The sequence below is a fragment of the Lytechinus variegatus genome, chromosome 19 (genome assembly GCF_018143015.1).
Source record: "Lytechinus variegatus isolate NC3 chromosome 19, Lvar_3.0, whole genome shotgun sequence".
In the NCBI taxonomy this organism is placed as follows: domain Eukaryota; kingdom Metazoa; phylum Echinodermata; class Echinoidea; order Temnopleuroida; family Toxopneustidae; genus Lytechinus; species Lytechinus variegatus.
Window position 1 is genome coordinate 15,330,765 of NC_054758.1, and position 24,904 is coordinate 15,355,668.

At 36.9% G+C, this 24,904-nt stretch overlaps 1 protein-coding gene across 1 annotated transcript; it reads left to right on the forward strand.

Annotated features, from left to right (window-relative positions):
* Positions 1–3,603: 3,603 nt before the first annotated feature.
* Positions 3,604–24,379, forward strand: LOC121405938 (coiled-coil domain-containing protein 34-like). The gene is made up of 6 exons (XM_041596929.1): positions 3,604–3,708; positions 10,019–10,304; positions 12,188–12,431; positions 14,048–14,257; positions 15,313–15,520; positions 23,550–24,379. The coding sequence occupies exons 2-6, from the start codon at positions 10,027–10,029 to the stop codon at positions 23,774–23,776; spliced, it is 1,167 nt and encodes a 388-aa protein (XP_041452863.1). The 5' UTR covers positions 3,604–3,708; positions 10,019–10,026; the 3' UTR covers positions 23,777–24,379.
* The last annotated feature ends 525 nt before the right edge of the window (positions 24,380–24,904 follow it).

Consider the following 24,904-nt stretch of genomic DNA (forward strand, 5'->3'; position numbering starts at 1 on the left):
CATTGTGGTAAAAGTCACTAAACAGGTGATGATATCTAAAACTATATCGACAGAAACAAGCGTTGTCATAGATGACGACGGTGATGATGATGACGGAGAAGATGACCATGGCGACGCCTTCATGATTAAAAATGATGAATTTGAGATGTTGCGAGTTCCAGCCATGATCTTTAAAAAGTTTTTTAGTGCTAGCAGACTGAAGGAACAAACAAAATAAATTCGGTGTTCTTTTGTTAGTGTGGTCGGAAGCTTCGTGATGTGCAGGTTTTGACCTAATCGGTATTTAAATCATAGAGACACGAGTTCAACTCCCATCTGCGAAGCCGCTTATATCACCGAGTTCTTTCAGGGTTTATTTTAAACCCCAGGTAAAGAAAAATGGCTTGTCGTGCTAGGATTATCTTGAATACACAGGCGTCACCATGTTGCTTATGTTGGAAGAACCATGTGAACGAAAGAAGGGTAAAAGTTCCAGAATTATCTAGCAATAAACCATTATCAACCGTCGTCGTCGTCGAGCTGGATAGTAATTATCAATTTTAATCGTTTATCTTTTGCTATCACAAATCGGAAGTATACGAGGCCTTTGATATAAAAATCTGTAGTAAAGATCAGTCTATCACCTAGCTAAATATGAGCGTTGTAAGAAACATCTCAGATAAATTGATTTTCAAAGAGAGACTTCTCCGAAAAATAATAATATCAATGATATTGTAAATTACAAGCTCGAATATACAGAGAAAGATTTGGCGCGGCTCGCTCTTGATGACGAAAACAGCTCTTTGGAAAAAAAATGAGGCTGACATTTCGATTTATTTATAGTAATTGCTTGGTAATCAATCGCGAGGATAAGTGGAGATCTCAGCCACATGCACCCCCCACACACACATACCCTGCCCTCATCCCACAAACGCACATCTCATATCACACATGCTTGTTGTTGCGTAATCGGAGTGTATGTGCGTGCCATAGAGATATATTAGTATACATCTCTATGGTGCGTGCCTATAGGTTGTGTGTGTGTGTGTGTAAGATTGCACGTGGTTGCACGTGTGCAATTGTGCAAACATAGTGATTTTCGCATATAACTGTATCTTGTTGATTAAAACAATACAATATTCAATCGTAGAAGAGTCTATGAATGAATATAACCCAGCCGCAACAACGACTTGAGGCATAATCCTAAGTGATTTTTTTTTAATTACGCAACGGACTTCAAAGCATTAATATTGTTTGTTTTGGCGTTCTCAAGTAAAGTGATATTCCGCCCTATTCACCGTCTTCGAAAGAGCACAGGCCCTTAAAATGAGTTACCCGTAATGGTTTCATAAGCATGTTTTAATACTGTTTTGCAACACTTTATTTACAAATTGACTAGGTATATTTCCATATTTTCTAAAAAGATATCAAGTTTTTGTTTTAACTCAGTAAAATAATAAGGTGTTGTATAATTCTTAGTTATATACCAGGACTTATATAATTCTCAATTTTAATTAAGAATCTACACAGGAATTTTGTAATGTGAATTGAAATCCGAGAATTTCAGTGGGGGATTTTTTTTTAAATGGTTGGGTGTTGAACTCCAAATGATTTTACGTTATCGACACTGAAATATATCATAGTTTAGAAAATTTGAATTTGTTGTCGTATTACATTGCGCTCGACTTGAAAAGTACATTTTTTTATTTTACTGACTATAAATTTCCTTGATCACCTATAATGCAGGCGAATACCTATTCTCTCTTTTGATGCAATATGCAAAACACAAAACAATAGCCTATAATAAACACGATTTATACTGAATGAAATAATATTGTCATTCTCCTGCATGCAAATAGTAACTCTATACCCATACAGTAGAGAAAACAAATCATAAGGTAGTATATATTGTCCAAATAAATAAAGAAATAAATGTTATTGTATATTATCTTATGTTAGATTATATATATCATATTTTATTACATAAATCTCTTTTTCACAAGTTCAAAAAATAATCGCTGATGTGGTACACAATGTGGTGTGTTATAGAAACAGTGGATAGAAGAAGAAAAGAAATGGATAGGCGAGAAAGTGGAAATTTGAGAGTAGAGTAATCTTTCTTGAAACCAGAAGAGATTGATGAGTTTGAAACATTGTAGAAAATAACTATGAAAAATAATTTGCTTAGGGCGTAAGTGTTCACTATTTCTGTTGCTTGCATTGTCTGTTTATTGACATAAATAATCCTGTTCAACGGGAACATCATTGGTACTAAAACATTTCGTTTTAAGTCAATACACACCAAATATAGTTATTTCCTCGCTCTTCATGCTGTTAATATTATTATTATTTGTTGTGACATATCCTCCTTTTTCATGGCTATTTAAAGTGACTATTCCCTTTTAAGGTCTGAATATAAAACATTTCCAATCCGTGCTTACGTTCGCATCAGTGGATTGGTATTATCTGCACTTCATGAACTTTAAAAAAAAAACTTTTAAATGTCATTTGTCTGGTCTGAACATATATAGCAAAATTTTCAGAACGCGCTTAGCGCTCGCTTTGATTTGGTTAGTGAAATACGTTTGGTCTGAATGAATTTCTTTAAACAAGCCTAAAAGGGTGTTGCAACTAAGAAAATATTTGCAATCAATCGCAAATATTCTGTTGCAATTTCAAAATCAATAGATCCATTTTAGCTGTGTCAAATCAGATTACACTCCTTGTTTCAAGGAGCAGATTAGCAATTAGTAATGAATTCACAATTAATTGCAAGAGATATGACTGATTTAGGGACTGAAAATAGGCTTGCCATTTATTGATTGCAAGTTTCTTGCCCCTCTCTAAATCTGGATGCCCCCCAAAAAAAATAAATAAAAAAAAATAAAAACTGGCTCGTACTTTGCGCTCACATTTTGATTAGTGAGCCTGTGAGATACGTATCGTGCTTATGATTACAATGACTACAAAAGCGCTACATGCGTTTGGGTGTAAGTGTAATACTATAAAAAAATCAGCACACGCTTGGCGCTCGCATTTGATGACTAAAGTGAGATATGTGTGCTCTTTATGAATTCCTTTAAAAAAAATCCTTAAAATGTTCCTGTTTGGGGGTCACTATATATACAAAATTTTAGCTCACGCTTCGCACTCGCATTGTTTGTTTAGTGAAACAGGTAGGGCCTTTTTATCATGATTACAAAAATGTACTTAAAATAATGTTCCTTTTTAACGTCTGAATATAAAAAAATAAGCTCGCGCTTCGCGCTCGCTCTGTGTGTGCAGTAACGTAGATAGGCCTACATATTTCTTTTGACATAGTCGTATGATATAGGTAAGTGTACGTCATAGAGTTTAGTACGTATTTAACTCTATGGTGTACGTGTGCTTTCCTCCCTTCCTTTCTTTCTTTTTCTTTACTTTTTTTATTTCTTTCTTTCTTCATTCCTTCCTTCCTTGAAATCCATCCTTCCTTTCTTTCTTTCTTTCTTTCTTTCTTTCTTTCTTTCTTTCTGCCTTTCTGCCTTTCTTTCTTTCTGCCTTTCTGTCTTTCTTTCTTTCTGTCTGTCTAGCCGGTCGATTTGTCAGTTGGATTGGGTCGATTCGTGGTTGGGCAGCCGTGTCGGCTCTAAACATGTTTGTAACGAATCCAGTCGCGATCGGCGCCCGCGAATTCAAAAGAAAAGATCCTCACAGTCAAAGACTCTTTTAAATTTCCTGAACGCTATGGTAAGACATGTATTTTCAATTTTTGTAATTGAATGGAAGATGATGATGAGGAGAATGGCCATGAGAATCATGGAATGTGTATTGCTTGACTGTTTACTACTGCTCTAGATCTATAAAACTCTTTAGTTACTCGTTTAGGCTACAGTGATGCACCGGCCGGCCGGTTGACGATTCTCGATCTCGGTAACCCAGGGCCAGGCCAGGGAGCTCCTGCCCGCTTCGCAGGCCGGAGCTCGACGTTGCACGACGAGATGAGCGATACGTAGAAACGTCCTAGTAGCCGACTCCTAGGACCATTCCTCCGAGATAGGAAGATTGATTTTTGTCTGCGACATTGTTTAATAATGATATATCGATAGCATCATAAAAAATTTAGTCTTCATCAGGGCAGGGTGACCAGATTTCACAAAAAGAAATACGGGACAATCAACAAAGCACGCTGCAAGAGTGGATGGTCGCAACAAAAGTAGATCAACAAAGAAGGCTACAATGTTAGACTTGCGAAAAATATAAAGAATTGGAAGGGAGGGTGAACGAAAGAATGAAAGAGAGAAAGAATAGACGAAAGAAAAGAGATGAATTGAGAATAAAATAAAGGGGAAAATGAAAAAAATATATAAAGAATTGGAAGAGATGAAAGAATGAAGAAAAGAAAGAAAAGAGAAGAAAGAAAAAAATAAAGGGGAAAGTGAACAGGGGAAAAAATAAAAAATTAAAAGAAAGTTAGAATAAAAGGATGAAAAAGTAATAAAAGATAGAAAAAAGATTTCCGTCATTCTTTGAAATGAATAAAGAAAGGAAACTTAATGTGTGAAAGAAAAAAAATAAAGGAGGGAAAGGAAAAAGTAAGATAAAAGGAGGAAAGAAAGAATGAAGGAAAGAAAAATGTTTCCTTCATTCTTTAAAAGAACAAAGAAAGAACGAAGAAAAACACAAAAGGGGGGAAGGGAGGGAAAGAAATAAGGGAATTATGTAGAAGAAAAGATAAAATAATGAAAGAGAGGGAGGAAAGAATTAATCATTGTCAAACTTATTAATCAGAGGAAACATTGCGGCATCATACACAGGCATCTCTCCCATCCCATTATATAAGTTCGCACAGGTCACAAGACTAAAAACGGAAGTTGAAACAACTACTAGATTTATATAGTTATGAAAACTCAATAAACTTGTTCTGATTACATCTCCAAATCAGTAATCTGATAATCCATAATATGATTATGAATATTTCTCGCCGATTTTGTGAATATTTTGGTGGAAAAACTGTTCATCATGTGAGATTGTTTGCGCCATTGAGAATCTGCACCGATCCTACATGCCTTGCTATGTAGTAGCCTGTCACACACAGGCAGAAGGCCAGTTTTTTTTGCAATGCATTAAGTTCAGAAAATTACCGCAGAACTTCAAAAAAGTTTACAGTTCTCGATTTTATAGTATCTGCTTCGTCATAATTATTTTGGTTGTTTGATGAAAATTTGTCACTTTTAAATGTATTGACTATATTTTGTTCAACATTCTGAAATACGGGACAAATCGGCGTTCCGGGAAGGTTTGTCAGGACGCCAAGACAAAGGAGCAAAATACGGGACGATCCCGGGAAATATGGGACGTCTGGTCACCCTGGTCTTCATCGTTACCTGAACCTTTTATAGAGGTTTAATTTCGAAATGACAACTCTTCATAAAATCATTCATTTCTATTATACCAATAGGGAGATCAAATAATTTGTTGTTAATTAATTTTTGCATTATAGTATTTCAATATTCTGATTTTTTATAGAATACTCATCTAAAGTGATAATTTTGCAAATAAATATGCTTTAAATGTTGTTTGTTAATGTAAAAATAGGGGTTTGAATGGAGTAAACGAAAATCAACGTGTCTGATTGTATGAGACTAAAAAGGAAAATATGAGAGGCTGCATGTGAAAAATCAAGTTTATTTATTTTATTTGTCAGATATAACGCAAGAAATAATGCGTAGGGCATGCATGAGAGGCTTGCATTGCACATGCTTACTATATTTTCATTCATAAATTGGCATGCGTCGCAGTGGCTGGATGACGTCACCTATGGGGTTTTTCCCCCAGTCATATTTCATGCACCATGATTTTTGGGTACCTGCCCAAAAATTGCCATGTGTACCCAAGGACAAAAATACACTTAAGTCCCAGGCCAACCTACAGTACGGTACATGTGACCTCCACCCCCAAACCAACAATAAGTTTACTAAATATGAATATTGAGATTTTTATTTAGATTGAAAATTCATTTCCTAAGCTTTAAAATGATATAGGCCTACATGTAAGATCTAATAATATGTTGAAATTGACCAACAATAGCCTTGACAAGTACTTGATTAAACGCAGAGGAAATTCAGCAAGAGCTTCAAAAATAAGGAGAAAACAAGGTTTGAGGTTCACTTAAGCATGAGAATCCCGGAGGGGCCACTTACATTGACGAGTGGATACCATGCGCGACCAAAAAAACACGTAAAAAGGATGTCTTTTTCACGATAGGGCACGTTACGTACGTAACGTGATAAGGGTGTCAAAAACACAAAAATAATGAAAAAAGGGTATCTATTTCGCTAGGAAAATTACGTGTTTAGGGTCGAATTTGCGGGGATGATAAAAGAAAATTCAAATGTTTTATAAAGGATGTCTTTTTTGCCCCAACACTTCGTGTTTAGAGTCCGATTTGCGCGAGGTGTAGAAGATGGGGTCGTACTAAACCAAATAAGGTAAAGCCGACGACCGAAGGACCCGTAACAATAAAACATTCCTGTCAGTGTTGTAGTGCCTTGATGCTCGGCCTTGGCCTTAAGGCGCCTTAAGGCCTATTTTTTCAAAGCCTTGGCCTTGAACATTCAGGCCTTGGCCTTGAGAGGGCCTTGGCCTTGGCCTTGAGGATTTTGAGCCTTGAAATTTCAAGGCATTTTCAAGGCATTTTCAAGGCTTTTTCAAGGCATTTTGTATTTTGTACTTTCATTTGTTTTATACAAGTAATTATAAATGTTTCAATTGTTCTGTACATCTAATGACACTAAATACTACCAGTCAGCAGAAGCAGTAAGTGTACTTAGCAGTGCCATCAATTGCAATTATCATCACATAATTATGTAACAAAGAGAAGTGATGAAAATTAATATTATTTATTGGTAATATGACGTAATCATGACTAATAAGGATAATGACAATATCAATAATAATGATAATAATTATGATTAGGATTATAGTCAGTGGCTTAACTACAGGGGGCATGGGGGCACGTGCCCCCCCCCCCATCAGCTGACTAAAAAAAAGGAGGAAAAGAGGGAGAAAGGAAGAGAAACGTAGTGGGAAAGAAGACAATGTTCATTATAATGTTATAATTATGTTATGTTACATTACATAAGAAACATTTTTTTTCATATAAATGAAACATAATTTGCTCAGGGCATATGTCTTCATTGTTCCTGGTGCTCCCATTGTCTGTTTACCGAGATATATAATCCTGTTATACTAAAACCTCCCGTTTTCAAGTCAATATACACCAAACTACCAAATATATTTCCTCGCACTTTGAGTTATTCTTTTACATGTACAATAGTATGCTTCTTTTTCATGAATACTTTAAGTGATTGTCCCATTTTAAGGTCTTAATATAAAACATTTCCTGTCCGTGCTTACGTTCGCAGTAGTGGATTGGTGAAAGATGTCTGCTCTCCATCAATTCCTAGAATCAGTCCTTAAAATGTTCCTTTTTCTGTTTTCTGATCTGAATATCAAAAATTTTCAGCTCGCGCTTTGCGCTCGCATCATTTGGTTAGTGAACTATGTAAGTCCTTCTTGAATTCCTACAAACAAGCCTTAAAATGCCCCTCTTTAGGTCTGAATTTCCTAAATTTTCAGCTCGCGCTTCACGCTCGCAAGATTTGATTAGTGAGATGGGTATGTTAATTGTTAATCATGATTACAAGTGCTTTATGTGCATGTTTAGATGTAATTCTAACAAAATCAGCAAGCGCTTATTGGCACTCCCATTAGATGACTATGGTGAGATGTGTATAATCTTAATAGATGAAAGATTCCTAAAATATAGTCCTTAAAATCTTCCTGTTTGGGGTCAATATTTACAAAAATTTCAGTTCGCGCTTCGCGCTCGCATTATTTAACGAGACAGGTACGTATCATGATTACAAAAGATTGATTGTATGTAATGTCCCTTTTTAGGTTTGAATTTCAAAAATTTTAAGCTCGCGCTTCGCGCTCGCATTATTTGACTAGTGAGATACATGTCCGTTTATTGGCACTGTCCTTATAAAAATATCTCTATTAGGTCAGTATACCTGGCAACTGGGCGCGCTTTGCGCGCTCACTAGGCAATTCCAAGTTTTTGCTGGTGCCCCCCAATGCCGTGACCCAGGGTACGCCACTGATTATAGTGATTTTATGACAGGAATAATTCTGACAGTTCTGACTGCAATTTTGACAACAATTTTCATACTTTAAAAATAGCTTACTCTAAAGAATGATAACAAGGTTGATTTCTATTCCATTAGGTTTTCCTTGTATTATTTTCTTTGACCAACAAGAATGTTTTAAGTCTTAATGATATTCTGAAAAGATTCGGTAAACTTGAACACAAACTTCAATTTCGTCATTTCCAAATGGGCTATGGCATCAATGGCATGATGAGCCAAAAATTTTGAGGGGCCAAGCATGGCATACAGAGCAAAATTTTAGGTTTCAAAATCAACAAATTTTGGATTGTGCTTGCATAAATTATTGTTAAGTAAGGTTCGCATTCAATTTACACAAAAAAATGCTTAGAATGTCTAGTTTTTAGATCGGAATAATACAAATTTTTGAGCTCGCGCTTTGCGCTTGCATTATTTGATTGGTGAGTTATGTATCCTATTTATGAGTCACTAAATGCAGTCCAGAACAGCTTCCTTTTCTGGTCAGTAAAAATTTCTGCTTGTGTTTTGTGCTCGCGTTAATTTGTTTAGTAAGATGCACACCTTTTCATGATTACAAAAACAGCTCAAAATATTTAAATTTCATTTCTTATTACAACATCTCGCAAGGATGCCCTTTTAACAGTGATTGGCACCATAATTGACCCAAAATTGAGTTTTACAACTTCAAAATTGATTTTTTTTTTCAAAACCACTTGCTCGCTACGCTTTCTATAGCGGGAAATTAAAGCCTAAATCAAAATATCTGTCTTATCAATTATAAATCACTTAAAAAAGCTTTGCTGAACTGCACCAAAATTCTCATTTTGACTTATACTGTAAGTGCATTTTTTGCTTTGACCTCCCCCCCCAAAAAAAAATACATTCTGCCTCCCCTGTCCCAGGTAGAGGAGAAAGACATGTTGAGAATGGGCATGCCAGGATCAGATCACCTTGGTAATAATAATTATTGCAATGTGAATCGCCTAGAACAATAATGAATTGTACATATGTAACTATATGTTTATTTTAATTTTATGTCTAAATCTACATGATCTATCATGAAATTGTTTTTGTTTTAAATGTACAAGGGTAAAAAATTTTGCTCGCTCACACCTTTTATACATTTGGTCCTGTGTGTCATGTATGCCGCCTAAGCATTGTCTAATTTTTTTTCCATATATTGTACAATTGAAATGCCTTGGCCTTGGCCTTGAGGTTTTCAGGCCTTGGCCTTGGCCTTGGGTTTCCATGCCTTGGCCTCAGCCTTGGTTATTGAAGCCTTGGCCTTGGGTATTAAAGCCTTGGCCTTGGAGGTTTGAGCCTTGACTACAACACTGATTCCTGTACTTGTTTAGGGGTTCATTTCAGGGAATATTTGCCAAGAGTATATCGTTTTGTTTCCAATTCTTGTTAAGGGTAGGGTTTCACACGCCAATACTTGTTAAGTGGTGCATTTTCAGAATATGGAAATTACGTGTTTAGGGTGCTTTTCGAGACCCCATGGTCGCGCATGGTATCCACTTGTGAATGGAAGTGGCCCCCCCGGGATGAGAATGCATACTGTGCATAATTAAACTGCCATGCAGTCCGAAAAAGTAGTGTCCAAGAAACTCTTGTATCTTTTGTTTTATTCAACTTCATATTTTCACAGTATGAAGGAGAATTGCTCTTTCAGATAGGCTATTTTTTTAATTTGGGATTTTGGAGACTACTAGTACATGTAAATCACTATTTTGGCTATTTACAGAGAACCTTACCTGGCGACTTATGGGTGGTTTTGGGTGGCAGGTCACATGTGATCTATTAGATCTACATGTTGAACACATATCAATGCCATGTAATTTTTTTGTTTCTTGAAATCTATTCAGTTTGGCAGATGAAAACTACCATGGGGGACAACATCCATCAGAGGCCTCACTCGACCCCCAAGGTCGCCAGGGGTCAAAGTTCAGCTGGTCGGGGAGATCACCGGGTCGGGAGTGCATCCCCATCCCTGTCTTTAGACGAGACCGGTGAATCAACGCGTTCCCTTCTCTCCATCCTATCCCACAGCAGCATCAAGGACCTGCCAGAAGATGAGTTGAGGAACCAGTCTGAGGAGGATGATGATGACAGGGCATCTGATTCTTATTCATCTTTACCCACCAAGTCAAGGTAACTTATTTATTTATTTCATTTCCAGGCAAGAAAACATGACAGCAATAGAAACATTACAAAAGAAATGTAAAATTGAGCACCAGCCAATGCCTGGGGATCACCTAAAACAATTGAAAATTCTGTCGAGAAGTTCCCCACATTTGCTGGTGTCTGGTGACTACATGGAATAACACAAAATAGCAATAAATTCAAACATGTAGTTGTATTTACAATACTTCTATATAAATCAACCTTCATCGTAATATGAATGGAGAAACAAAAGAAAAACAAGGTTATCAAATTAATACTTTAAGAAAAAATGCAGATTGGGTCAAATCAGGAATTAGTCATTTATCCAATTAAAGACAGATATGGTAGGTCAATTTATTGAATTTTGAGAGTCTGAAATAAATTGTTGTATATGACATTTGTCACGGTTATGTGTTGGTTTAAACAAAAAAATGAATAAAAAAATATTGAAAATATAAAATAAAATAAAAAAATAAAAACAGCAAAGTATAATGATTTAAAAAAAAAAATCAAGATTCAAGTATATTCAAGGAAAATAGTTTTTAGATATCAACTGAATTTAACAAAACAAAATTTTTATTCCTAGATTGTTTGATTTAAGCAACAGGGAATAATTTGAATGATTTTACTAATACCTGCTTTGGCTCAGTTGGTAGAGCACCTGTCTCACAACCGGGAGCTAGGGGGTTCAAACCCCGGCCGCGTCAGACCAAAAAAGGTTAAAAGATGGAAGTTGCTGTTACCCTGTTTGGCGTTCAACGATTAAAGGGATAGAGCCTCGTCGATCTGGCGTTGCACAGTGGCTGCTGGGCCCACAATCAATTGGGCAATACTAATTTTCAGAGTATTTAATTTCATGTCTTTTTTTAACAATAAAATATGGATGGACGGGTGGACTAGGATTTTGGGTCATAAAAGAAAAACTTTTAATAAGTAGCTATGTATGTTATGAACAGTATGTAAAAAATCTGCTATATAAAGACTTTTTGCAAAGCAATTGTTTTTAAATATGGAACAAATTGCAATGCGATACCAAGGAAACTATTCCCTGAACACAAAGGAACATTCTCTCCTTCACAATAAGTAACAAAACTAATTTCAAAACCGAATGTACTTGTGAATAGAACTATCAAGAAGATCACCAGATAAGAATTGTTTTCAAGAATATAACCTTTTTCAAAAGGGAAATTGCAAACAAAGGCATAAAATTAATATGCCACAGGCCATATAAGGATATGATTAGTTATCAAACTTGTGTAAACAATGTAAAAAATGCTTATTATTCATATTTGATAATTACAGACACCCCACTTAGAATTGTGTATACCTACAGCATATAAAGTTTACAATGCGTGCAATGTTTAACTACCGTAGAGTACATGCCATTAACCATTTAATAAAAAAGGATGCATAATAGTCAGCAAGATGGAGAGATGGGGAGAGGAGAAAAAGGTACATCAGGGGCCCGTCTTACAGAGAGTTACGATTGATCCAATCAATCATAACTCGTAACTATGGAAAATCATCAGTGTTATATTATTTTTCTACAGGAAATTTGCACAATGTCCTTTGTAAACAAGTGAAGCACAGTTAACTTAAGCACAGTGAATTTTTAAAGAAAACATTGAATGCATGAATATACATCATAGCTAGAAAATATTTTGAACAAACATCCATAATACTTGCTGATGTTGCTGGCCGTCCATAGTTGCGATTGATCGGATCAATCGCAACTCTTTGTAAGACGGGGCCCAGAACAAGTAGGGACATGTACATAGGGCCAATGCCATGGGGGGGGGGCATTTGACTGCTCCCCATGAATTTATTAGTGAATGGTGTGACATTTTTGAATGTCTTTCTTGTTCTTGCAGCTCACATTCCTCAAGTAGGCAATCAAAGCCATCAACTTCAAGGTCACGATCGAGGTCCCCATCAACATCTCGCTCAAAGTCCCAGACAGACACCTACAGCAAATCGTCCAGCTACTCATTGCCCAGGAGTAGTGACTCTCGTTCGACGTCGCAGTCAACATCGGGCAGAGGACCGCAGTTGAGCCCCTGGGAGAAATGGCTGATCGAGAAAACCAAGGAGGAAAGGAAAAGACTTAAAGAAAAGGTGAGTGATGGCGATGATAAAGGGATATTGTGTGTTTCATTATGACTCATAATACAACTGTGCATGTAAAATAGCCTTGAAAACGGACATAGTGAAGCTTTTCGACATGCAACCATAGGAGCAGAATCGCATGAATGACTAGAACGCTAGAACAAGACAATATTTAATAGAACCCAAAGAGACAATGGATGCTATAAAATGGCAAGCTGTGATCGGCTGTCAAAGTAACAATTTAGGCATAGTACCATCCGTAAATTGAAGCAAAGCAATTGAAATAACACAAGGCTTCTTTCGAGCATGCGCAAGTGAGTGAAACTCCTTGCTCGGCTGAGCATCTTGAGCCAAGATGAACAGTACACATGCTTTGTTTCTCAGCAAGTGGTTAGCAATGGGCGAATTGATACCATCATCCGCCGCAGTACTAGCGGTACATCTTCTGCATGCACATGGATTTTGTGAACGCGCGCTATTGGGTTGTACGCCCTATGTGCACAGGTGTACATGTACACATACTTGTGTGCAAATTCTGCCCTCATTTTTAATGTCACTCCTACGCATCCATCCTGAAAGATTGGTCAACTTCAGTGTTCTCAACACTAGGCATGATCACACTGTTTTCCTTTCAATTTTGCGAATGAAACCACCATTTCAGCACTACACTTTTCATTTATACGTAGATCTCTCTTTTAGTTCTACAGGTTAATCATTACATTCTTCCATGCGCTCGGAATGCATCATTAAATTAAAAATGGCCAAAGCTTTTTTTGTATATCCTATTAAAGCCTCGGTAAAAGAACATGAGGGGCTTGAGTTACAAAATGTAAAAATTTCTGTTGTTTTGCCATTTTTTACTTTGATTAAAGTTTTTAAGAGCTTTGAATGATAGAAACAAATGGGGGAATGAAAATGGAATTTGAACGACAGTTCCATTCACAAATTACTTGTTTATAATTTCTGTGTTTTTTTTACTGCAAATGAATATTCTACACACATGCAAACACACACCACATGCTTACATCCAGAAGAGGAAAGGTTTGAAACCAAAGACTGTTGAGGTCAAAGTATACATATGGATTGAGGAGAGGGGGGTTAAGAGACTGGTGAGCGTTTCTCAAAAGGACATGTCAGACGTTTTACCCGACAAGCCCCATTTTATCCGACAGTTTCCATAGTTACAGTGCTTCTCAGCCAATCAGAATTAAGGAAAATTGTCAGATCTTGGCCCGTTGCAGAAAGAGTTGCGATCAAACGCAACTCAAAACTTCTGCAACAGGCCCCTGACAACTTGTACAAAAATGTTTATGAAACGCTCCCAGAAATTCATTAAATCTTGATTGATAATATAGTAGTTTATTCTGAAATGATATGACTCTATCTGATTTTCTCCAATTTCATTCTTTCTCTCTTATCCATACATGTAGGCCAAGGTAGAGAGAATAGTAGGTAAATCAGTTTAAGAGATGAAGAATTCTGAGAAAGCAAAGTTCATCAAGGTGAAAGTCACCGAGCAGATTGTCGGAATAGTTGTTTCAACAAGTCTTCTATATTGCAGTTCATTTGTGAATTACATGTCTCTCTTTCTCTTTTTCTCCTTAATTTCATCTTTTTCTCTGTAGGCTAGGCTAGAGAGGGAGAAGCAGCTAAAACTGGCTGAAGAGAAAAAGATAAAGGCGGAGAAAGCAAAGGTCATCAGGGTCAAGGTCAATATGTGGATCGAGGAGCGGACGGCGAAAGAACAGGAATCCAAAAGAGCAAACCAGAGGCTGGAAGAGACGAAGAGACAACTCGAGGCAGAAGAGAAAAGAAGACTACAAGAGAAAGCAAAGGTACCATTTGTATATATATGATGATAATGAGAATAATTATATGGACCATTTATATAGCGCAGCTACTATACTCATAGGCCAGTATTCTGAAGTCAGGTTTAAATTAGACCTTGGTTTAAAGTTGCGGTTTAACTATGGAGAGCCAATTGGGGCATGTATCCCTATAAACAGTTCACATCCAATTTATTAACTCATATGACACCAAATTTGTCTGGGAATGATAACTGAAGTATTTTGAAGTATTTTTCATCATTGTAAAAGCAAAAAGGAAACAAAATAGTAAACATAAGAAATGTACAATATAAACAATGTTAGATTTTGGACTTCCCATAATTTTATCATAGAGTTACTGCTCTAATCATTTGGTATCATATTATTAACCCGGATGTAGCTGAGCCGCCATATCGGTGCTAGAGTGTTCACCTCACCGGGGTTGAGTGCAGCACAATGTGTGTATGCTTTGGCTTCAGATCCTGCATGGAGTTGTGTGGCAAGTCTGACACTTGCTTTATTACCCACAATACACTGCAACTCTATTTTACAGCTAATTTTATTATCTTGTATCTCATGGTATCACAGGCCTCATTCATTTCCCATAGACTCGTGTGTTAAAGTGGCATTTAAAAATATCATTAAAAATAAGGAGAAAATTCAAGAGTTTAATGTTTAATACCAGTGGACAGGATATACGTCTGACATTCAATATCTGACCAGAAAAGGGTACCTCGACCGGCTCATTTTAAAAGGAATCAGCATTTATGAAGACTACATCTGACAGGATCAAATTCATCACTTAAGAGAGTAAAATGGCCCTAATTCTTCCGCCAGTAAAAAATCGTTCCTAAGTGGTGATATATCTTTCCAACTTGGAAAAGGGAAGTTCACGAGGTACCCTCCCTATAATCAGCGCTAGATTGTCAATCATATTCATTTATTTTTGTCAATCAGCAATATCAAATGTAAAAATCGAGAATGGGCTGGCTCGAATGAATATCTTTTGCCTGCCAGTTGTAATTAGGCCCGTGTAACCTCATTATCTTCCCTTTACTTGCAAGGAGAACTATGCAGCGTGGAGTAGCCAGAAGAAAGCAGAAAAGGAGATGAGGGTGAAGAAGGAGAAGGAAGAACGTCAAGCGAAGGAAGAAGCGGAGAGGAAGAGGAAAGAAGAGGCGGAGGATGCGTACTTGAAGTGGAAAGAGGAAGCCAAGACGAGGCCACTCCCCCTAGCTAGCCCCTTTGCCTACCCACGAGGCTGCATCAAAGGTATTGTACAACGCCTACTTAGCTTGTTGTACGCGATCAAATGGGAGGCTGAATGTCACACATTCATACCGTTGCACACAAGACGTACCATCCAAAATGTACCATTGCACGGCTTTAGGAGGTGACGTCACAATGCGATTTCATTGAATAAGATGACAATGCGCGTACAGCCCGTTGGCTAAATGCGCACTGCTGTCCAAGATCATGTGCGCTTGTGGGATTTTGCTTTTCGCTTTCAATATTTTTGCTCCCTTTTCGTAGATTACTGGAGGGAAAAACTCTTTTTTTTTTCCATATTATCGCTGGATTCCGAGGCGTTGTACAACACAAATAGCGAATATTCTTATTCATGCAATGGTGCGAGATTTCGCATTCGGTGAAAGAAACGCTCTATTCAACTCGGCCAACGCCTCGTTGAATAGAGCATCTTTCTTTCACCTCATGCGAAATCTCGCACCATCGCACTCATGCCTATTCGCTATTTGTATTAAAATAAAATAAAAATTCAACAAGTATAACACTGAAAATTTCATCAAAATCGGATGTAAAATAAGAAAGTTATGGCATTTTAAAGTTTCGCTTATTTTCAACAAAATAGTTATATGAACGAGCCAGTTACATCCAAATGAGAGTTGATGACATCACTCACTCACTATTTCTTTTGTATTTTATTATATGAAATATGAAATATTTTTATTTTCTCATCATTGTCATGTGAAATGAAGTTTCATTCCTCCCTGAACACGTGGAATTCCATTATTTTAACATATTGTGCTTCAGGCAAGGAGGTCCTAATCGTCAAATTCGTAAAAATTGAAAAATTGTATAATTCAAACAATAAAAAACAAAAGAAATAGTGAGTGACATCATTGACTCTCTCATTTGGATGTACATGTAACTGGCTCGTTCATATAACTATTTTGTTGAAAATAAGCGAAACTTTGAAATGTCATAACTTTCTTATTTTACATTGATGAAATTTTCAGCATTGTGTTTGTCTGATTTTTTCTCTATTGATTCAAATCAACATTTTTCTGAGGTGGACTTGACCTTTAAATTCCCATAGCATCGATCCTAATCATGAGGAGCCCATATGCACGTACACATGTGTATTAAAGTATGGGGCGATTCCATGCTCGAAAAATCAGCCATTTTCACAACATTTTTCAACATGCTGTCAAAAGAAATGAGGAACTTAAGTTTGTTTTGCAGTAATAATAAAGTACGACTGGATAGTAATGTAAAAAAAATTACAACCAACAAAAATATGTCGTCGTTGGTGAATTAGAGGTGAAAATGTTGTGTAGTCGCACGGGACATTCTGGGTCCCGTACAACACACAACAGTTTCACCTTTATTTTGTGTAAATAAACCCATTATCAAATATTTTCAATTGGTTATCAGTTTTTCACATGACTACCCACTTTTACTTTATCATTGACAAAAAAAAATTTATTGCTCAAGCATTCAGCTAAGAGACAAGAAACTGTTGCCGAAATATCCTGTATGACACATATGGAATCGGCCTACTGTGAAAATGTATGTGTGCCATTATCCAGCAAAGTATTGCGGGCAGGGAAGGAAATTATTTTTATTTTTTAGGGGCTACCTTTTTTTCCCCTCTTTATGCCGATCGCAGAATTTTGGGGCTATTTCTCTCATTTTAAGGGCTATTATTTAGAGGCAACAAGCAGTCATGCAGTCAAAGCCAAGATCATTATTCTGCCGTACATCTAGATAGAATGATGATTTTCTTTAATCTTGAATATTGTTTGTGACGCATCTTGGGGGCGACTTTAGAAAGAATGGACGCCCCAAAGCGTGCATGTATTGTAGGGGAACTTTTAGAGGTGATTTGGGCTTGGCTGTCATGAGGACAAAATCGCCCGTCGACCTCATGTAATTCCTATGCTGAATTTGCCCAGTTTCCTGTGCAGAGAAATAGGCCCCATAATACCATTTGTATGGGCTATGTAGGGCCTCTCAGGGGCAGATACTGTTTTTGTCATTAGGGGGAAGGGGGGCCAAACAAATTTCATTCACATTTTCCATGATCGGCATCTTGATGAGCTAAAAGCTTGAGTTTTTAAAAAGCGTAGATCTAAAAATAAAGCTAAAGAGGCTTCAATTGTCGCTGCGCGGAAAGCAGTAAACGGCAGGTTCGAATCCCAATGGTTCCATTTTTATCTGACTTATGATTTGATTACAGATCGAAAAAGCGATCTTAAACACATAGGAGTAATGCCAAAAATTTGTTTACAAAACAAGCTGAAGTAAATTTGACCTTTATTTAACAGAACAAGATGATGTATTTCATAATGCCAAAAATTAAATAATGCAATTGGCACTGATCTTTTTATTTTTTTATATTTAATGTATATAGACCTGAGAACGGAACAAATTATTTCAGATTGGTCATAGGGTCAGGCATACATATTTTGTGATACTGCCTTGTAGTTATTTACTGTAGTTGTCAGTTTTTGTCTCACCTGCGAAGCAAAGTGAGACTATATAGTCTGGTCTGTTAGCGTCAAAAATGCCCTACTTGTGGACACGGTGGACAAAAGCATGATTTTTTCTCCAGACCTTTGTTTATGTATAAGAATTAAGAATGGGGTATGCTCCAAAAAATCTGGCTGCAGGAACAGTGAAAAAATGGGTGAAAATATCAGAATTTATGAGTTCAGATTTGTCTGATATATAGACTAGCGCTAGTGCAAAATTCAATAGCAGTGCATTATTTTGCATTGGATTAGTTCTTGAATTCAAACCCTTTTTGAACAGATCTTCTGTTTGTCCTCGCATCTCAATGCACCAAATATCTGAATGAAGATGCTAACCAAGCCGAAGGGTGATGGTGGAGGGGGTTGAATGTTGGTGTGTATGTACATATTTTGGTCTTGGGGGAAAGATGTGCAAGACACATTTTTTGCATGTGTTGGAAATTGTGTTGCCATGGTAACAGTGTATCATTGCAAAAATAAGGTAAAAATCTTGCAGTTGGAACTACTTCCTCTGTTTCATCCGATTCTCATGAAATTTGGCCATTTGGCACACACATTGATCTTGAGGTGAAGATGTCCAAGACTTATATTTGTGTGTCTTTCAGAAATCTTGTTGCCATGGTAACAACATATTATCTGGTGAAAATTGGGGAAAAAACCTTACAATTCAAACTGTTTCATCAGTTTTCAATCAATTTTCATGAAATTTGGCACACACATTGGTATTGAAGTAAAGATGTACAAGGCACTTTTTGTGTGTGTTTCCAAAATTGTGTTGCCATGGGAACAACATATTATATGGCAAAATTTAGGTAAAAACCTTGCAATTTGAACTACTTCATCAGTTTTTTTTGTTGTTGTTTTGAACCAATTCTCATGAAATAATTATGGCTCACACATTGGCCTTGAGGTAAAAATGTGCAAGAACCTTTTGTCAGAGACTGCATTGCCTTGGTAACCACATTTAGCCAGAAATAGGGGGAAAACTCATTGTGGATCAGTCTACTTCTCAGTTTTCAGCCTGTGCTCATAAAAGTTGACACAAATATTCATTTTGGGTAAAGATTCATATTCAGTATTAAAAGGGAATCAAGCCTTGGTCATAATGTTGTGTGCATGGAAAAGGAGAAAAATAAGAATGGTGAAAGTTTTAAAGAAATCGGACAAGCAAAATAAAGTTATGGCTGCTTTAAAATTAAGATCCCTAAGGCTACTAGTATGTAGAATTCAAATTGGCAACTGGGTAAGTAAATTATGACAAGGGGTGAGGCCGCAAGGACAACTTTCCCATAAGACTAGTACTTAGTTATCAGGATTTTTGGTTTTCTCCTAAATCCCTATTCCATTGGGGCCGTAATATAAACCCGGTAGTATGTTTTATGTCGTCATGAAAGATATAATTTGAAGTAAAACTTTTGAAAAAAAAGAAATTTTAGCTAATTAATTATTCCAGTACATGGAAGAGTGGTCCTTGCCTTCTTACATCACTATGACATCACATATGCGGTCAATTTGAAGTCTTCATGGGTATAGTGATTACCAATGTTTATAACTTTAATATGTTCACAACTTTGTTATGGTTTGTCCGATATTGTTCAAACTTTGACCTATAAACTTGTCTGATTTTTCATTTTCCTCTAAAACAAGTGTTTATTTGGGTTTGATTCCCCTTTATAACGTCATATAATAGCGCAGGGTATTAATCACCTTCAATGATATTTATAGGCTTTTTGGGGGGCGGAGAAGGTCCTTAAAAACTGACAACATAAAAAATATAGAAGGTTAAAGGCCATGACCATGAGGAACTTAAACACTCTTAAAAAAAACACCCCTTACATTTTTTTATTTGGGGGGGGGGGCTTTAGAAAATTGCCACATAAAGAGTAAAAGGAAATTATAACGACTAGGAACTTAACCCCCCCCCAAAAAAAAAAAAGAAGGGGGAATCCTTTACACTTCAGCATATTAATTTAAAGCCTCAAACATTCTGCTTTGAAAAAAAAATGTTTCCGGTGTCCAATTAATCAATGTTTTATTTGAAGCATGAAGCAGGGGCTGTCACAGAAATATACTGAAAAAAAATAAATGAAAGAAAATATAAGGCTAAAATCTATTGTGCACATAGGTATATTTTTGATATGGTATGTTACTGAGTCATGGTCATGGATTTGCAAGTGAATTTCTAAAACAAGTGCAGAGATTTTTGTATATATTTATATTTCTATAATTAGTTGCATGATTAAAGGTACACTTTAAAATATGTCAGAAAAAATATACTTAGAGAGAGACAGGAAACAGAAGGAGATGGCATGGTGAAGCTCAAAATCAAGAGTGATGTGAAAGTTAAAAAGAAAGAGTAGGAACGGAATATGAATATGAATAAAAGACTGAGTAGGAGAATATAAATAAACAATGGTTAATTGGGTACTGTAAACATTTTTTTTATCAAATCATAATGCATTAAACTTCAAATGAATGGTCTGAAGTGCAAAGGACTCTTCTTACCTTTGAAGGGGGGGGGGGATTTTCTGCTAAAAAAGTATATCAGCCCCCTATTTTTTCAGGGGGGTTAAGTTCTTAGTCATAATCCTTTAACTGTAATTTTTATGAGGTCATTTTCTAAAGACCCCCCTCAAAAAAAGAGTAATGTCTAGCTTTAAAAATGCATTGACCCCTAAGGGACAAGTGTAGACTGGTTTGAGCATGGGGAAGTAGAACTAAAAGTGGTATGGGGAGAGGTGCACATCTTGGGGAGGTGGAACTAAGGTTTGGAAAATCAGCTGTTGAAAGTAGAAGGGGTACACATTTTGTTTTGCTTGCCAGTGTTGGAACTCCTCTGCTTCAGCGGAAGGTTTCATATTCACCCAGTGTACCTCCAGCCTATATGCCCATAAGGGATGCATTTTTTAAGAGTGTTTATCATTTTTATGTTTCTAATGGCCACTGCCTTTAACCTTCTTTGATGTCAGATTTAAAGGACTAATCCTGCCCCTTCCCCCAAACCCAGAAATATTAATGAAGGTGATTAATACCCCCATATTTTAATGCAGAGAAGACATTTAGAATTTAATATGAATCTTTACCCTAAGATGAATATTTCTTCCAATTTTTATGAGCACTGACTAAAAACAGGGGAAGAAGTTTGATCCACAATAAGTTTTCCTACATTTCTGGCTATCATATGTGGCTACCCTGGTAATGCACTCTCTGACAAATGCAAAAAAAGGGTTCTTGCACATATTTACCCCAAAGGCCAATGTGTGAGCCAAATTTCACGAGAATTGGTTCAAAACTGATGAAGTAGTTCAAATAACAAGTTTTTTACCTAAATTTTGCCATATGATATTTTGTTACCATGACCACAGTTTCTGAAACACACACAAAAAGTGCCTAGTACATCTTTACTTCAATACCAATGTGTGTGCCAAATTTCATGAGAATTGATTGAAAACTGATGAAGCAGTTTGAATTGTAATTTTTTTTCCCAATTTTCACCATATAATATGTTGTTACCATGGCAACAAGATTTCTGAAAGACACACAAAAGTGTGTCTTAGACATCTTCACCTCAAGGCCAATGTGTGTGCCAAATTTCATGAGAATCGGTTAAAAACAGAGGAAGTGGTTCTAACTGCAAGATTTTTACCTTATTTTTGCAATAATACACTGTTACCATGGCAACACAATTTCTAACACATGCAAAAAATGTGTCTTGCACACCTTTACCCCAAGACCAAAATATGTACATACACACCAACATTCAACCCCCTCCACCGTCACCCTTCGGCTTGGTTAGCATCTTCATTCAGATATTTGGTGCATTGAGATGCAAGGACAAACAGAAGATCTGTTCAAAAAGGGTCTGAATTCAAGAACTAATCCAATGCAAAATAATGCACTGCTATTGAATTTTGCACTAGCGCTAGTCTATATATCAGACAAATCTGAACTCATAAATTCTGACATTTTCACCCATTTTTTCACTGTTCCTGCAGCCAGATTTTTTGGAGCATACCCCATTCTTAATTCTTATACATAAACAAAGGTCTGGAGAAAAAATCACGCTTTTGTCCACCGTGTCCACATAATTTCGCTAACTGACCAGACTAATACATGTAGGCGCCGCTTTTCCGACAGCGGCGGCGTCAACATCAAATCTTAACCTGAGGTTAAGTTTTTGAAATGACGTCATAACTTAGAAAGTATATGGACCTAGTTAATAAAACTTGGCCATATGGTTAATCAAGTATTACTGAACATCCTATTAGAGTTTCATGTCACATGACCAAGGTCAAAGGTCATTTAGGGTCAATGAACTTTGACCATGTTGGAGGAATCAACATCGAAATCTTAACCTGAGGTTAAGTTTTTGAAATGTCATCATAACTTAGAAAATATATGGACCTAGTTCATGAAACTTAGACATAAGGTTAATCAAGTATCACTGAACATCCTGCATGAGTTTCACGTCACATGACTAAGGTCAAAGGTCATTTAGGGTCAATGAACTTTGGCCGAATTGGGGATATCTGATGAATTCCCATCATAACTTTAAAAGTTTATGGATCTGATTCATGAAACTTGGACATAATAGTAATCAAGCATCACTGAAAATTTTGTGCAAGTTTCAGGTCTCATGATTAAGGTCAAAGGTCATTTAGGGTCAATGAACTTTGGCCGAATCGGGGTTATCTGTTGAATTACCATCATAACTTTGAAGGTTTATTGGTCTAGTTCATTAAACTTGGACATTAGAGTAATCAAGTATCACTGAACATCCTGTGCGCGTTTCAGGTCACATGACCAAGGTCAAAGGTCAATGAACTTTGGCCGAATTGGGTGTATCTGTTGAATTACCATCATAACTTTGAAAGTTTATGGATCTGATTCATGAAACTTGTACATAAGAGTAATCAAGTATCACTGAACATCCTGTTCGAGTTTCAGGTCACATGATCAAGGTCAAAGGTCATGTAAGGTCAATGAACTTTGGCCATGTTGGGGTTTTTTGTTGAATAACCATCATATCTCTATAAGTTTATTGGTCTAGTTCATAAAAAGTGGACATAAGAGTAACCATGTATCACTGAACATCTTGTGCGAGTTAGAGTAGTATTCAAAGTCAGCACTGCTGCTATATTGAACCGCGTGATGCAGGTGAGACGGCCAGAGGCATTCCACTTGTTATGTTTTCTTTTTACATGTATTTGTTTTTTTTTTGTATACATTGTATACAATAGCATAGTGGCCCAGTGGATTAGTCTTCTGACTTTAAAACAGAGGGTTGTGGGTTCGAATCCCATCCATGGGGTAATTTTCTTCAGCAAGAAATTTATCCACATTGTGCTTCACTCAACCCAGGTGAGGTGAATGGGTACCTGGCATTATTAATTCCTTGAAATGCACGAGCACTGAAAGGCAGCTTAAGCTATAGCTGGGGTAATAATAACAACGTGCCTCAGAATAGAATATTTCTAGATAGATGGCGCTATATAAATGCCTATTTTTATTATTATTATACATAGGTTACCAAGACAAGACGAGCTATGCCGTTCCCGGCTACTGCAACCCTATACCATGGATGCCGATCCACACCCCCCAGGAGCACACCACCCCCTTGGGGAGGGGCCAGAGAGGGAGGGGAAAGAGGACCAACGCTACCTCATCGAGGAGACAGATACAACAACCGCTCTCACCCCCTCTGCTCTTCAGGGATCGGTCTGCACGGGAGAAGCTTGGGAAACGCAGGTGACATGAGGGGTGATTGACAGTCATTGCAGTTTCTTTTTGTTGAAAGACTATTATTCCTTAAAGTAAGATCTGTATTTCTGTACATTCCATTTGAATGATCCATTCATCTGCATGCACAAGACTGAGAGGGGATGTTAAGGAGGCTATGCCGTAAGAAGGCAGACAGAATAACCTAACACCCCCTCTGTCCATGTGAGAGAAACTTGGAAAACATGATAGATTGAGGGGTGAAAGACAAAGACTTTTATTCATCCAAGTGCATGTACTGTAGTAAGATCTAATGATCCACCTTGTGGTACATTCTGTAAAAGATTCTGCAAAAAAATGCTATGCCCCCAAGAAAGTAGATCCATTAATTGTTGTCACCCCTTCTGCTCTTACGTGATCGGTCCCCACAAGAGAAGCTTGGAAAACGCAGGTGACCATGACGGAGGATAGACAGTCATCACAATCTCTGCTATTTCTGATGAAAGTATTCTTATTTATTGATATAGTAAGGTCTATTCTTTTCCACATTCCGTGAAAGAGGATCAGTGGTCCGTTGCAGAAAGAGTTGCATTTAAACACAAGTCAAAACATCAAATGCAAGTCCCAAATGCGCACTGTTGATTGGTTGAAAATCAAGTTGCGCATGATTTTGTGAGATGCGCTTGATATTGATTGCAACTCTTTTTGCAACGGGCCCCTGATCTTCTGCTTGCAGGAGACTGAAAGGGAATGTAAAAAATTCTATGCCCTTAAGAGGGCAGATGCAATAATTGTCACCCCCTTTGCTCTGTTGAGATCGGTCCACGCGGGGTAAGCTTGGAAAACTCAGTTGACATGAGGGGGTATAGACTGTCATCTTAATCCCTTGTATTTTCTTATAAAACATATTTATTGAAATATTAAGGTATATTCTGTGAGTTTAACCTAATGTTTTGCATGTCTGGCACAACAATGTGATTACATAAATACAGAAAGCTATGCCCCAAGCAAGGCAAATACAACAATTGCTGTCACCCCCTCTGCTCTTCAGAGATCGATCTGCAAGAGAGAAGCTTGAAAGACTTTTCTTCATTCAAATACTGTAGTAAAATCTAATTATCTATTCTTCTGTACATTCCATGAAATTTATTTTCTGCATATA

Coding starts and splice junctions, on each gene's coding strand:
- LOC121405938 (XM_041596929.1), top strand. CDS start 10,027: ATGAAAACTACCATGGGGGACAACATCCATCAGAGGCCTCACTCGACC. Junction 10,305..12,187: donor TCTTTACCCACCAAGTCAAG/GTAACTTATTTA, acceptor TTGTTCTTGCAG/CTCACATTCCTCAAGTAGGC. Junction 15,521..23,549: donor CCCACGAGGCTGCATCAAAG/GTATTGTACAAC, acceptor TATTATACATAG/GTTACCAAGACAAGACGAGC.